Genomic DNA, 15,030 nt, shown 5'->3' with positions numbered 1-15,030 from the left:
GCCTGTTCCTCTTTTAGTATCTCCCGATGAGTTGGACTAGAGGGATCTCCATCTCGAACATGTGTCATATAAGAATAAAACACTATATAAAACAATTAGATGTATCTGAATACCGTATTCCATGCACGAGGAGGTGGCACGTCACATACATCCTATGATACCAAATACTAATGGTAGTTGAAAAATATCCCATCAACATCTCTCTAGAGGACAGTGGATGGAGCAACAACTATGAGTCTTAGGTATACCTTATAGATATTCAAACTGTCATAATACTCACCTACATAGATATGGTAACATAGTCTAGACCCGCGAGATTGCCATTTGTAGGGATGTCAATGAGGCAGGCGGTGGATACATTCCCATCACAATCCACGCCCTCGAATCTATTCCCCATCCCCGCTTCGGATCCCCGCTACGGGGGGATTTTGTCCCCCATCCCGCAGGTCCCCACGTATCCCCAAGGTTTGTGCGGAGATCCATAAACATTATTTTTATTTTTTATTTTAAACCAAATTAATAGTAAAAGCTTTAAAAACTAACCACAAGTAATTTAGAAATAATTCCTTTATGATAAATGTATAATTTTAACAATATTTAATCTATAATATTGAGTGTCATGACACCAAAATTCCAAACTAAAAAAATTAAAATAATCATTTAGATCTCACTCTTTTACTAACAATACATGTATATTTTAAATTTGTGTATAAGATTAATTATATGAAATGACAAATAAACTTACATAATAATTTAAAATTATATATAAATTAAGGACATTATGCTATTTTAGGCGGGGCGGGGGATATTTACACCACCCCCGTTCCCGAAGTGCCTTCGGGGAGACTTGTTTTCCATCCCCGTCCCAGTGGGGGGAACATTCCCTGTCTTTGGGGCCCCAAACAGGGAATCTCCACGGAGATCCCCGCTAACGGAGGCAAGTTGACATCCCTAGTCATTTGGAGTACCAACATATCACTTACATAGGTGTGTCTGACGTTGCTTTTTGTACGGGGAAAATCAAATATCACATACCCGAATGGTTCAAGAGCAAGTTTGTTTGGATCAATCGTCAGATTTTCCCTGAGTGGGTTAATCGAGCATGCATGTGGCAACCCTTGAATATAGTCAGAAACATATTTCCAATCGACAATGTGTTTGAAATGTTGGAGGATCCATGCTTGCAAATGATTTAAATGAAATATCAATAAGAAAGTAGAACAAATGGTATGAAATTAATAAATGACATGTAAATCAAATACCTGAAATAGACTATTGCATCCAGTTAATCGAGCATGCATGTGGCAACCCTTTAATATAGTCAAAAACATATTTCTAATCGACAGTGTGTGGGAAATGTTGGAGTATCCATGCTTGCAAATGATTTAAATGATATATCAATAAGAAAGTAGAACAAGTGGTATGAAATTAATAAATGACATGTAAATCAGTTACCTGAAATAGACTGTTGCATCCAACCATTTGTCTCGTCTTTCGTTTACTACCTTAAGCTAACTTGGATTATAATTATATCAAACAAGTTTCCCATCAATTTTACTTGTGAACCCCCTTCAAGTTCATAAATTGCTTCAACATCAACATAGGTTACACTTTTGTCCACAAAAATTTAAGTGCCAACCAAAATTAGAAAGTATATCTTCAATGCACATTCTCTATGGTAGACAACTTGTGCATCATCACCTGAAACATTTACAATTGCGTTCAAATGACCAATATATTTTTTTGTGTTAAGAATGAAAATTTGGCATGACACTTTCTAGTGTCTTCGATCTCATTTTGGGCCTCACTCGCATCAATTCATAATTTTGTTACTGTTAGGTCGAAACGCCCTAGATCTATGAATTGTAGAGTGATCATACAAACTCACTCTAATCAGAAGATGGACGGGACATTATACATCATTAAGGGTGATGCTCATCTCACAAATGGAAAGATGAAATAACGTCATTTATGCATGACATTTTTCAACAAATGCATACAAAAGACCATTGTCAATATAACCATATTCAGTCCTACAAAAGTCCTTTACAACATATAGCCCTAATACATAATGAAACCAAGGTTCATCAAGTTGGGCAACTCTGATATATTCTAGGCACGATTTATACACTTTAGTGTGTCACAATACTGCAAAATAACATCAACACTGTATAATACAATTTGTATTAAATAGATGTAAAAAATGGTAAATTATACCCTTCTCAAAGTACATAATCTCCATCCCTAGAAAATATACCATATTTCCCATATCAGTCATCTCAAACTCATTCATCAACACCTTCTTGAACTTGACTATCTCATATGAACAACTCCCAATTAGCAACATGTGATCAAAATAGAGACACACCAGAATCATGTTGCTTTCATAGGTATGTGGAACTTAAACTCCATACTCCATCTCACACTTTCTGAATCCCTGAAGCTTGCAAAATGAATCAAGTTTCATATTTCAAGCACTAGGAGCTTGTTTTAGTCTATACTACGCTTTGTTTCAGAAGTTCCACCTTCAGAAGCATGACCACCCTCAGAGGTTGGATTATCACTAGAGTCTGGTTCATCATCATAATCTAGATCAGAATCACATTCACCTTCAGATTCAGAATTATCTTTTTATTCTGACACAAATTCAGCTTCAGAGTCATCTTCTGACTCATCTTCAAAATTACCTTCTGAATCTCACTTATTTTCAGAGGCAGAATCCCCTTCAGATTCAGAAGTATCTTCAGAAGTTAGCTCAGCTATTGACACTACACCAAAGTTAGATTGAGACTTGCTTCAATCCCATGCTTCTGATCCTTTCACAACGACGTCTCTATTGACTTCAACTTTATTAGTGTCTGGGCAATATAACTTATAAGCACATGTGCTGTGGTACCCAATCAGTAACATTACTATGCTTCTATCATCCATTTTCTTTCTAGTAGCACCTAGAACATGTTTGTAACAAACTGAACCAAATACCCTGAAATGACTCACACTCTGTTTATCTCCAACCCACTTCTTGAAAGGAACAATTTCCTTTAGCTTCTTCTTTGGACACATGTTGAGCACATATGTTGAAGTGGCAACAGCTTCTCCCAAAAAAGTGTGAGGCAGATTCTTCTCTTTCATAATGCTCCTTGTTATACCAAGCAAAGTTCTATTTCCTCTTTTAGCAAGATCATTGTGTTGAGGACTGTATGGGGCAGTTTCCTCACGCTAAATTCCATTCTTCTCACATAACTTCTTGTACTATATAGAGTTATACTCACCTCCACCATCAGTTTTGAGAACTTTCTACTTCTGACCACTTTGTTTTTCAGCCTTTAACTTGAACTTCTAAGATGCAGTAAACACTTCAGGCTTAAACTTGATGAGTGCCACCCATGTTATCTTTGTGAACGCATCCACAAAAGACACAAAGTACTTATTTCCTCCAAGTAAATTTACTTCAAACGGTCCACATGCATCAGAATGCACTACTCCTAAAGTATGTTTTTTTTCTTGGGGCCACTTCTGATGCAAATGGAAATCTAGGTTGCTTTTTTTTTTTCATGCATATCTCACATGACTTCTCAGACTTCACAATCTTAAGAATGCCATGTACCATCTTCTTATAACTCAGACGCCCTAAGCTTATGAAGTTCAGATGCCCCGATATCTTATGCCATAACTCACTGTCACCTTCAGCACCTTTCGCACTGAATGTTCAGTTGCTTCATAATCTTAGGCATTTAGTTTCAGCTGTCTCCACATTCACCTTGAATGTTTCGCTGCTTCCTTGCTCAGATTGCATAATCAACTTTTGATCAAAATCATACAACTTTAAGATATTGTTCTCCATAGTTAATGAAAAAACCTTTTTCAATGAGCTGACATACACTCATCAGATTTCTCTTCATACCAGGAATATACCAAACATCCTTGATCAAAACAGTTTTACCATTCTCCACTTTGACTTGACATTTCATATACCTTTAACATTAAGGTATTTATCATTAGCACATATGATATTTGTCCTATTTCTAAAGTCAAAATTAATCAGCTATTGTTTGTTTCCAATTAAGTGATTTTGAGCAGCCAGTGTCCACATACCACCATTCTACCAAATATCCACCATTACATTTAAAATCCATAAATAGAATAGGTTCATCACCAGAATCTCCTCTGGCTATGTTTGATTCTTCTGATTTCCTTTCCTTGTTGACCAACACTCCTTGGCAAAGTGACCAAACCTATTATAGTTGTAACGCTAAACCTTTCTCTTGTCAAGCTTCTCCTTTCCCTTACGATGTTTCTTCTCATTAGATTTAGAGGCTTCTGACTTCTGTGAACCACTATCATGTCTCTTTGTGGCTTCTGACCAAGACTGATTTTGACTCTTCTTACTAGAAGACGCATTCAGAGTCTGCTCTACCTCTCTTTCAAAGGTTCTCTTAGTCAGACACAAATCTTGTGCCTATACTACTACTCTGGAGCTCTTCAATTCTCATGGTGCTGAGGTTCCTAGAATGTTCAATTACTACAAAAAATGTAATCAAATTGAGGAGTAAGAAATATCAATACCTTTTCAATGATTATTTGTTCAGAAAGAGTTTCTCCACAAGATTTCATCTCATTTGTGAACAAAATCACTCTAGAGATGTAAATAGGCACCTTCTCATTGTTCTTAATGTTGAGATTCTCATACTACTTACGTATAGACTGAAGTTTCATCTTCTTCATTGATGCATCACTATCGTAGCACTGTGCCAGTATATCCCACGCAACCTTCATCTCATTGAATCATTAAATTTTTTAAACACACTCACATCCACACACTGAGAAATGTACAATAATAACTTATAATCTTTCTTCCTTGTATCTCTTTGCGCGTTTCTCTATTCCTCTGTTGCATCTGTTGCAATCAAAACGTATCCGTCGATGACGAGATCAATAACATCTTGAGCATCGAACAACACACGCATCTAAATCATCCCTGATTCCAATTCTTTCCATCAAACACTGGAAGGTTTGTATTCAAGCTATTTTCGTCGGTCATCTTCATTCTTGTGCACTGAAACTCACTAAGATCTCACAAAACACTCGTGTTTCCCAATCTTGCAAAAATTAAGAAATGCAATTCCATTACGATTCTGATCGTGAGTTCAAGAAACAAAATGAATCACACACGCCTGACGAATACTCGTATTTCCATGTGAATCAAACTATAACTGTAGATACCAATTGTTGGTGCACGTGGTTGATGATGAAGACGAAGATGGAGAGAGAGAGAGAGAGAGAGGGAGAGAGAGAGAGAGAGAGAGAGAGAGAGAGAGAGAGAGAGAGAGAGAGAGAGAAAGAGAAGAGAAAAAATAAAACAAACTCTCAATGGTGAAAATTCAGTTTTGATTTCACTGTAACAAATTTGTTTAAATACACAAAAATCAAAATGCCACGTAAGCAAAACTAACTATGCTAATAAAATTCAGAACAAAGTTTTGAACATGGAACTTCTCTGCTAAGCTAAGAAAGGTTCTGAAGCATGTAGCTTATGACTAAACAATCTCTACACCTTTTGACTAATGCAGAGCTTCTGACTAACAATATCAGAAGCTTTTAACTCTAACAACAATTTATGAATATGAATTACTTTTAACAAATACAAATTTTGAAACCCAAGTTTTCTTGTCATCTTACAAACCAAACACATAATGAATCAAACAAAAGATGTAACTTAATACAGCTTAAGTAGTTTCTATTGGATGTGACCTAATGAATTTTAATGAAAATCATTTAAAGAATTGTAGTCCATGTATAAAAAATTGAAAAAGCAATAATGAATGAAAATTTTACCAAATGTGAGAGATAAACCTGCTTGTCTTGAATGAAGAGGAGTAGAGTTTGATGAAGATGTTTGGTTTGAATGAGCAAGAATAGATGTTGAGAGAAAATGTTGGACCCAAATTTTTGAAAGCTCTATTGTTCTCGAGAGAATTTTTTTTTTTTAATTTGAAATGTAAGGAAACAAAAAGGGAAAACTGTCCGCACCACTTAAATGATATAATCTAGATTTTAATATCCGTATAGTGCATCTTGCTTTTTTGATCCAAACATATTCTTTACTTGCCTTTGGCGTGATCTTAATACTGAGTTTGTAGTGTTGATTTGTGTCAGAATGTCAGAATTTCAAAATTCAAACATTGCGAAAGAGGTATTTTTGAATTTTCACAAAAGTGAATGAGTAATCATATGAGGTGTAAAGAATAATTTATTAGTATTTTTTACACAAAACCATCTAACCAACTTGGAGGGTTGATGACCCTAATGAGTTCTAACATCCAGGTCTAAAGATAACTTTCTATTAGTCGCATACAATATTATAAGGTTTAGAGTTTAAACTCATATTTGTGGATTTATTTTAATATTAAAATACCATAGAATTTTATCATACATTATTTGTTTAAAAAAATTTATTAAAAGAATAATTGTGTAAATGTAATCTAACATAAATGATGAAAATTATATAAAAAAGACAAAAATATTCATTTTGATCCCTTAATTATACTCTTGGGTTCATATTGGTCTTTTAATTTTTTGTCACTTTGGTCCCTTGATTTTTAAAATGTTTAATTTTAGTCTTTTTTATCTAATTAGCGATAGGAAAACTTTGAAAAATGACGCTAATTAAACAAAAAGGACTAAAATGAAACGTTTGAAAAGTTAATGGAGCAATGTGACAAAAAAAAAGTTAAGGGACCAATTTGAACTCAAATATATAGTTAAAAGTAGGGGTGTTCAAAACCAAACCGGCCCAATCGAAAACCGCAAAACCAAACCAAACCGAAACCGCAAAAAACCGCATTTGGTTCGGATGTGTTTGGGCCATATTTTAACAAACTGCGCGGTTTGGTTCGGTTTGCGGTTTGTATTTTTCAAACCGAACCAAACTGCATTATGTTACAACCCTCAAACTTCAATTAACTTATATCCAACCTACACTCAAACCAATTATGCCTTAGCATTACGATTATGAATTATTTTTGTATATTAAATGGAAAGTTGTTATCCAAATAGGATGAATTTTGTTGTTATTTGATAACGCATAAATGACTAAATACAAAATTATGTTTTCATCAATATGTGCATGTATGACTAAATAAATTTTTGTAAAAAAAACCGAACCAATTCAAACCGTATTGGTTTAGTTTGGTTTTATTTCTAAAAGTCAACCGAACCACACGTTTTTTCACTTGCGGTTCAGATGATTTTTTATGCCAAAACCGCACCGCCAACACCCTACTTAAAAGATCAAAATGAATATTTTGAAAAAAAAAAAACTCAAAGAGCAAATTCAAAATTCAAAATTTTCAAAAAATGAGTAAAATATTTTTTTTTACCGAAGGAACTAGGAAGGATTTTCAGTAAGAATCGCATTGAAAAAACAAGACTGAGAGACAAGAAAGAACCGGGTTATAACCGGGCTAACCCGAATAAAGGGTATAAAATCACCCTAGTTATGTTTTAGGGTTTTTAGGTTGCTGCTTGTGTTGTGTTGGATCTATTACCGCCCCAAAATCTACTTCTCTCTAAGCCACCATGACTGCTCAAACTCAAGAAGAGCTCCTTGCTCAGCATCTCGAACAGCAGAAGATCCACGTAATTCACTTTCTCTTCTTCATACTCTAAACCATTTTTTCACTTTTAATGTTGTATTTTTTGTTGATTTTTAGTTTAGTCTTTGGTTCATAATAGTTTGATTTGAAGTACTTACCCTTTTATAGTTCTGTGTCTTCTGTGTTCTAGAGGACTGTGTATGAAATGAATTAGGGTTTTAGATGTTACTGTATTTTTGAATAATTTTGATGTAGGTTTACATGTTGGGTTTGGTATTAGGGTTTTTGGATTTGATTCACTGTTTCATGATTGTTCATTTCATGTGCAATGAACTTTGAGGTTTTAATGGTGCTGAAATGTTGCTGCAATTTTGTATGAATAAAGAGTCGTATAATTTTTAAAAGCTAGAAACTGGATACTTTGTTTGCTGGATTACTGCAATTTTTTGAACATTTGAGTGATATGTTTTTGTAGCACGATGAGCCTGTAGTTGAGGATGACGATGATGAGGAAGATGAGGATGAAGATGATGATGAGGAAGATGATGACGTTGAAGGTATGCCTTTAAATAAGATTACTTGCTGTTGCTCTTGTGATTTGCCCCCATTTTGCATTTGGCTAAGCCTTACTGGCATTCCTTCGTTAATTTGGTAGGAATTAGTTCAAAAAATGATAAATGTGCAATTAATTAGATTAGTTTTGCTTAAAATGTGTGCTTGGAAATAATGGTCTGTATTCTTTTTTAATTTCATTTTTTCATTTGGATTCTTCCTTTACAAAGTTATAACAATGTTCACGGTTAAATATTCTTCTTTAATTGTTCACTTGATTCTTTTTTGTTGTTTTGATTCAGAGATCACTATCAGTTTAACTGCGATGTTTCACATGGTTAGATAGTAGAGATTGAAGTCAATCATGTGATGTTTCACATTATTAGATAGTAGAAATTGTAGTCAATCATGTGATGTTTCACATTGTTAGACAGTTGAAATTGAAGTCAATATACAATTTGTTTCAGCTGTCGTGTCTTTAGATCAGAGTTGAGAGATGTGATATTTCATTGTGTCATGATATGTAGATTCCTCAGTTCTTTATGACTGAATTCTGCTATTGCTTTTGGACTTGGATTGAAGTTATAATGATGAATACAAACTCTAAAAATTTCTGTTCTATTGCAGGACTTGAAGGTGATGCATCTGGTAGGTCCAAACAGACCAGAAGTGAAAAGAAGAGCCGCAAGGCAATGCTTAAACTTGGAATGAAACCTGTTACTGGTGTCAGCCGTGTCACAGTCAAGAAGAGCAAGAATGTTAGCACTTGACACATTTATTTAATTTGAGTGATTTTTTTTGCCCAGTTATCGCTATTTAGTATTTGTCTAAACTGAATGTTGGTTTTGTCTTTGTTCATCAGATCTTGTTCGTCATCTCAAAGCCAGATGTTTTCAAGAGCCCGACTTCTGACACCTACATTATTTTTGGAGAAGCTAAGATTGAGGACTTGAGTTCGCAGCTCCAAACTCAGGCAGCAGAGCAGTTCAAGGCTCCTAACTTGAGCAATGTTGGAGCCAAGCCAGAATCCTCTGGCATTGCTACGGAAGAGGAAGATGTAGACGAGACTGGTGTTGATCCCAAGGATATCGAGTTGGTCGTCACTCAAGCTGGTGTGCCAAGATCAAGAGCTGTTAAAGCTCTCAAAGCTGCCAATGGAGACATTGTTGCTGCCATTATGGAGCTTACTAATTAATGCTCAGAATTGGCAGTGTTTTAGATTTTGGACTGTGGAGCAATTTTTCTTTGTTGGTCAAATTTTTTGCGCTTGTTCGGTTTGAAATAGTGGTTAATCTTTATATTTGCTTTGATCTATTTTCTGTGTAATTGCACTCCAAAAAGAAAAAAACTAGACCTTTTCTTAAAAGCCCATTTTTAATGCCAATGCAAGGATAATAGTAGTGTCAATCATCTATCTGGTTATTGACAGTGCAAAGCAATGTTCTTCAAGACATGGTTAAAGGTAAATCTGTTTCATATCATGTTAAAAATGTCTATCTTTTTCCCAAGATGTTTTTTTGTCTTATTTGTGACTGGAAAAACAGAATGTTTTATGGCATTTAGAATTAGATCTATTTCAATTACCATGTTTTATATTAGTAATAGGTTTAATCATATGTTTAACACTCAGCTTGTTTCTTTGGTTGTTACATACACTCCTCTCAAATTCAGCACCTTTAATGAGTTAAGTAATTAAGATGCTCTTATTGTTCCTTTTATTTTACAAATTAAGGTTTCAAGTTGCGTGTGTTACTGAATGAATTCAGAATAATTGTTTCTTGTTATTCGGTCTACTAAATATTTTTGCTTTTAATTCCTGGCAAAATAATTTTCACTAAGGTTATATGTATCCAACAAAAATGCTAATTGTATTTACAAGCTTACGAATGAAAGATACCCGTGGTTAAACATCATACTGTTGGTAATTCTCTATAGGGAAAAGCTAACATGTGCCCCAAGGGGCAAGGGCACAAGATAAAGATAATGAAATAAGAAATATTCTCTTAGAACGGGTGCATTCAATATATTGAAACTTTAAATATAACTTGATTGCATTTAATTACATTCAATATTTTTTAATTATAGTATTCTTAACAATATTAGCATGATCCTTCTCTATATATCAGTTAACTTTTTGGTATCAATCTCAGTTTTTGTCCAGAAAAAAAAACTCAGTTTTTATGGTTGTTTTAATAAAATAAATATTTTTAACTAGAAATAAAATTGAAAGAAAAACTAAACCACAACTTAATAAAAAAAGTTGAAACTCGTAATTTAATTCTTTTATTCTATTCTTAAATTTGTTTTAATAAATTCATAATTATTCAATGTGTTGGGATATAATATACTATAATTTTACATTAGTCAATCACTATAACTACATTAATATCTTTCAAATGATATAAAAACAGATTAACTCAACCGTTTATTCACATAGACTTTAAAAATGCATCTTTAATTTATTTGGACAACATAACAATATCAATGATTAGGGGTGATCGCGGTGCGGTTTGGGCGGTTTTGACGAAAAAAATCATCCAAACCGCAAGAGAAAAAGTCGTGCGGTTTGGTTTGATTCGGTTGACTTTTAAAAAAAATCCGAACCAAACCAAACTAATGCGGTTTGGTTCGGTTCAGTTGGTTCGGTTTTTTACAAATATTTTATTGAACAATACATACATATAGATGACAACATAACTTTGTATTTAGACATTCATACACTATCAAATAACAACAAAACTCGTCATCTTTTGACAACAACTTTCTATTTAATATGCAAAAATTAAATTAGACAAAAGTTAAATAATAAACATAAAATAATAGTATAAAACAATATAAAAATTATTAGAAATGAAACAAAAAATAGAAGAGAGGAGAGATTAGTGAAGGTGAAAAAGAAAAAACAAAAGAGTTGAGAGATTAGAGAAGAAGATGTGCGATAAAAATGAAACTGAAATAGGGAACATTTGCATAAAAATAAGAAGGTAAAAAAGAAAGAATATAAGAGAGTAGAGATTATAGAAAAAAGAGGGAAGATGTATGTGGCAAAGAAGGCGCGATAATACTATTAGAGATTTGAAAAGATCGGGACTAAAATCATATGTGTAAGGACGAGAAAATTATTCTTAATCATAAGGCTAAGGTATAATACATTTAAGTTTGGGTTGGATGTGAGTTAAGTAAAAGTTAGGTTGTAACATAATGCGGTTTGATTCGGTTTGGTTCGGTTTACAAAATACAAACCGAAAACCGAACCGAACTGTGCGGTTTTATTAAAAGATGACCCAAACTAATCCGAACTAAATGCGGTTTTTTGCGGTTTCGGTTTGGTTTGGTTTGGTTTGCGGTTTTCTATTGAGTTGGTTTGGTTTTGAGCACCCCTATCAATGATACACATAAGGTTAAAATTTTATTTAACGATTTTCAAATTTGTCCAACATTCATTATTTTTTTTCATATTAAACTTAAAATTAATGTTTTTTTATTACTAAATGAAACATTTTTTTTTCTTTAGCACACTGGTTCATAGGGGGAATGAGACCCTATTAATCCAGCTGGACCCTATTAATCCGGCTCGTACACTGGTCAAATATTGTTTCTCACCAGAAATCGAACTTTGGCTCATAGGGGGAATGAGACCCTAATAATCAAACTGAACCCTATTAATCCGGCTCGTACACAGGTCAAATATTGTTTCTCACCAGAAATCGAACTTAGTATTTCCCGAATTGCTTGATTTAAATGAAACTTAACAAGTATTTGACTAAATTCCAAGCTCTTGTAGTCAATGAAACAATATGTTTCATTCAAGACCTATGTTTACTCCAATTGTAGTCAATGCTCTATCTACTTATTGAAAAAGACTATTTATATTCAAATAATTGTGTAAAGAATAAAAACTTGTTTGATTTTTTGTTTTTAAAACTTGAGTAAATGCGCCAGACTCGCAAAAACGTCGTAAACAATATTATATGTAATATTCATTTTAAACTTTATTTAGAGAAAAAAGTATTTAAATTTTCAAATTAAAAATAATAAGAGGAATTTGAAATTTTGAAAACAAATACAATATACAACAAAAATATCAAATATATAATAAATCAATTTATTTGTTAATGAAATTAAGAAAAAATAATAATTGAGAATTGTAATCTCTGTTCACGTCACCTGTTAAAATTGTATCCATGGAATATTTGTAAAATAATGGACAATTATACATTTTAGAACATAAATTAATATAGAAGATTAATGATAATAATGAACACAAATTCCGCCAATGATATGCCACTATAGAACTTCTATAATTTTCTTTATATATGTCTACTAAATCAGGGTTACAATAGTACAATCAATATATAATAGAGCGGTGCTAGTTTGACACCGGTTTATACATACACCGTAGGTGACACCGTATGCTGCAATAAAGCAAAATGGTTAGACATATAAAATCAAAGTTAAAAATAATTATTAAAAAATAAAAATAGTATGTTTTGTGTATCAAATAACGGTGTAGTGTTACGAAATGATGTAAAGATAGATTTTCTCATATATAATACTATGATTAAATTTACAATAATAATTCCGAAGCCCTTCATCTCCTAGTTACCTATCCGTAATAATCTTTATAATATAAGTCATACTCAATAATACCCATAATAATCTCCACACTATGAGCTATACTTAATAATATCCATAATAATCTCTACAATATAAGCCATACTCATCTATATCCACCTTGAAGAATATCAAATCTCTACGAAGGTTTCCTATAGGACGATCCCATTCTAGAAAATGGGAAGGCACACCTCTTGTTTAACACTGAGAAACATGTAACAAGTCCAATAATACCTGAGATTGTCGTTGATAATTGACTTGTTCAACATATCAACTGCATTATAAGAAGTATGAATATTTTCAAGTAATATACGTCAAAATGCAAGTAACTCTATGATATTGTTAAACCTTACACCAATATGGTTGGTCTTAGCATGATACACCTGAATGTTTGACAAATCAATGAAACTTTGATTATCAGATTGCAGCCAAACTATAATTTTCTCAACGTATTAATAGTCTTGCATCAGACAATATATTGCATGAACATGTGCTTATATGTGGGGAAATCCTCACATTCAAGCTGATTTTGTAGAGTTGAGGACCAAACACATTTTGTCAACATGGTATTAGAGCTTAGTTTAAGATCCGTTGGGCCACTTGCTACCAAGTTTTTGCTATCGGGACACCCACCACTTATTTCTATGCTCTAGATATTCAGCTCTGGGTGTGAGAGGGTATGTCAAGAGTCCCCCATCAGACAATATATGGCTTGAGCATGTGCTTATAAGTGGTGGAAATCCTCACATACAAACTGGTCTTGTAAGGTTGAGTTAGGCCAAATCACACTTTCTTAATACAACACCCAATTCTCTCAAAAATCTTGTAAGCTATAAGGCTTCTTTGCATGTTTCACCTGCTTTCATGTACTCTACTTCAGTTGTCAACATAGCCATTATGGATTTATCCAATCATTTCCAACAAATAGATCCTCCTGGTAAAGTAAAGGCATACCTCGTTGTAGACCCCCTATCATCCAAATCACTAGCATTTTATGAACCAACATATCCTACAATCAAAAGACCACCATATTTACTGCTAAATATGATACCTTTACCCGTTGTACCTTTTAAGTACCTAAAAATCACTTGATTGCATGCTAATAATGCACGCTTGGTTTGGACATAAACATATAAACTTGACTTACAACTTCTGTCAAAGGTACTTTTGACATATGCTTAGCTTGTGCATTTGTTTTTGGACACTTATCTAATGAGAGCTTAAAGTGATTCTCAACTGGAATATTCACAACCTTCGAATTACTCATGTCAAGCTTGTCTAGAACCTCTTCAACATTGCTTTATTGAGAGAGACATAATTTTTCTAGCATTCTTCTCCTTGTGAATTTCAATACTAAGAATTTTGTTTACACAAGAATTCTCCTGTTTTCCACTATTGGATTTGATTCGAGTCATGGTTTGTGTGTGATTTGAGTCACACATACGAAATCTCAATTTTTCAAGTTTTTTGAAATAGTTTGAGATTCCACTTGCTACATAACTTGAGCCAATATACAATTTTTGTTCCATTAACTTTACCAATTAACTAAAAACATAAAAATCATACTCAAATGCAAACACTTTGAATTATAAGTGCTAAAGTAAAAATATTCAAAACTTAATCCAAAGGTGTACAATTGAATATGAGAGTTGATAAAAATTATTAACAAAACAACAAAACAAAAGCTAAAGAGAAAAGTAACAAAACCATAATGAGGTTCTCCCCCATAATGTATTAGAGACATGCAATTTCACCACTCACCTTTCAGAGGATGTGATAGAGTCGTAGGGATGTGATAAGTGTTGGAATCATGACCAAAATGATCTGGGGATCAACACCTCTAGACTAAGTCTGTGCATAAAGCCCGCGCCAAGCCAGCAACGGCTGAGTATGCAAAATTGTGGCCCAAAACCCAGTAAAAATTGCAATGAGTGGCCGAAATAAGAAGATTCCCCAGATAGTAACAATTCTTGAAGTATTTATAGCTGCCAATGTATACATTGATGATAATATTGTACTAGCACAAGGAAATAGCCCTCGGCCGCGACCCCCTTTCCTCAACGCGCATGAAACCATAAAAATATGGATAAATAGGTTCACTAAAGCAGAACCCTTTTGTTCCTTATACCTATACCAATGCTGAATCATCATGAAGAAAGTCAAAACAACATGGTGCACTTGAGAATGAGAAATCTGTAAATGCTCGAGCACTACTTTCTTAAACTTAATGAAAGGGAGTCTAAATTTCAATCTTTGGATCAAACATTCA

The 15,030-nt window shown here is 33.5% G+C and overlaps 1 protein-coding gene across 1 annotated transcript; it reads left to right on the top strand.

The window, feature by feature from the left end:
- The first annotated feature begins 7,478 nt into the window (after positions 1–7,478).
- Positions 7,479–9,557, top strand: LOC131623666 (nascent polypeptide-associated complex subunit alpha-like protein 1). Its single transcript, XM_058894676.1, has 4 exons — positions 7,479–7,638; positions 8,071–8,152; positions 8,775–8,905; positions 9,010–9,557. Exons 1-4 carry the CDS (start codon positions 7,579–7,581, stop codon positions 9,340–9,342), a joined length of 606 nt encoding a protein of 201 aa, XP_058750659.1. The 5' UTR covers positions 7,479–7,578; the 3' UTR covers positions 9,343–9,557.
- Positions 9,558–15,030: the final 5,473 nt, after the last annotated feature.

Source organism: Vicia villosa, unplaced genomic scaffold, assembly GCF_029867415.1.
Source record: "Vicia villosa cultivar HV-30 ecotype Madison, WI unplaced genomic scaffold, Vvil1.0 ctg.000077F_1_1, whole genome shotgun sequence".
Lineage (NCBI taxonomy): Eukaryota > Viridiplantae > Streptophyta > Magnoliopsida > Fabales > Fabaceae > Vicia > Vicia villosa.
This window is presented reverse-complemented; position numbering and strand designations above follow the sequence as displayed.

Excerpts from the sequence above, each read along its gene's own strand:
- LOC131623666 (XM_058894676.1), top strand. The coding sequence starts at position 7,579 with ATGACTGCTCAAACTCAAGAAGAGCTCCTTGCTCAGCATCTCGAACAG. Across the intron at positions 7,639-8,070 it reads TCGAACAGCAGAAGATCCAC|CACGATGAGCCTGTAGTTGA; the intron begins GTAATTCACTTT and ends ATGTTTTTGTAG. Across the intron at positions 8,153-8,774 it reads GGAAGATGATGACGTTGAAG|GACTTGAAGGTGATGCATCT; the intron begins GTATGCCTTTAA and ends GTTCTATTGCAG.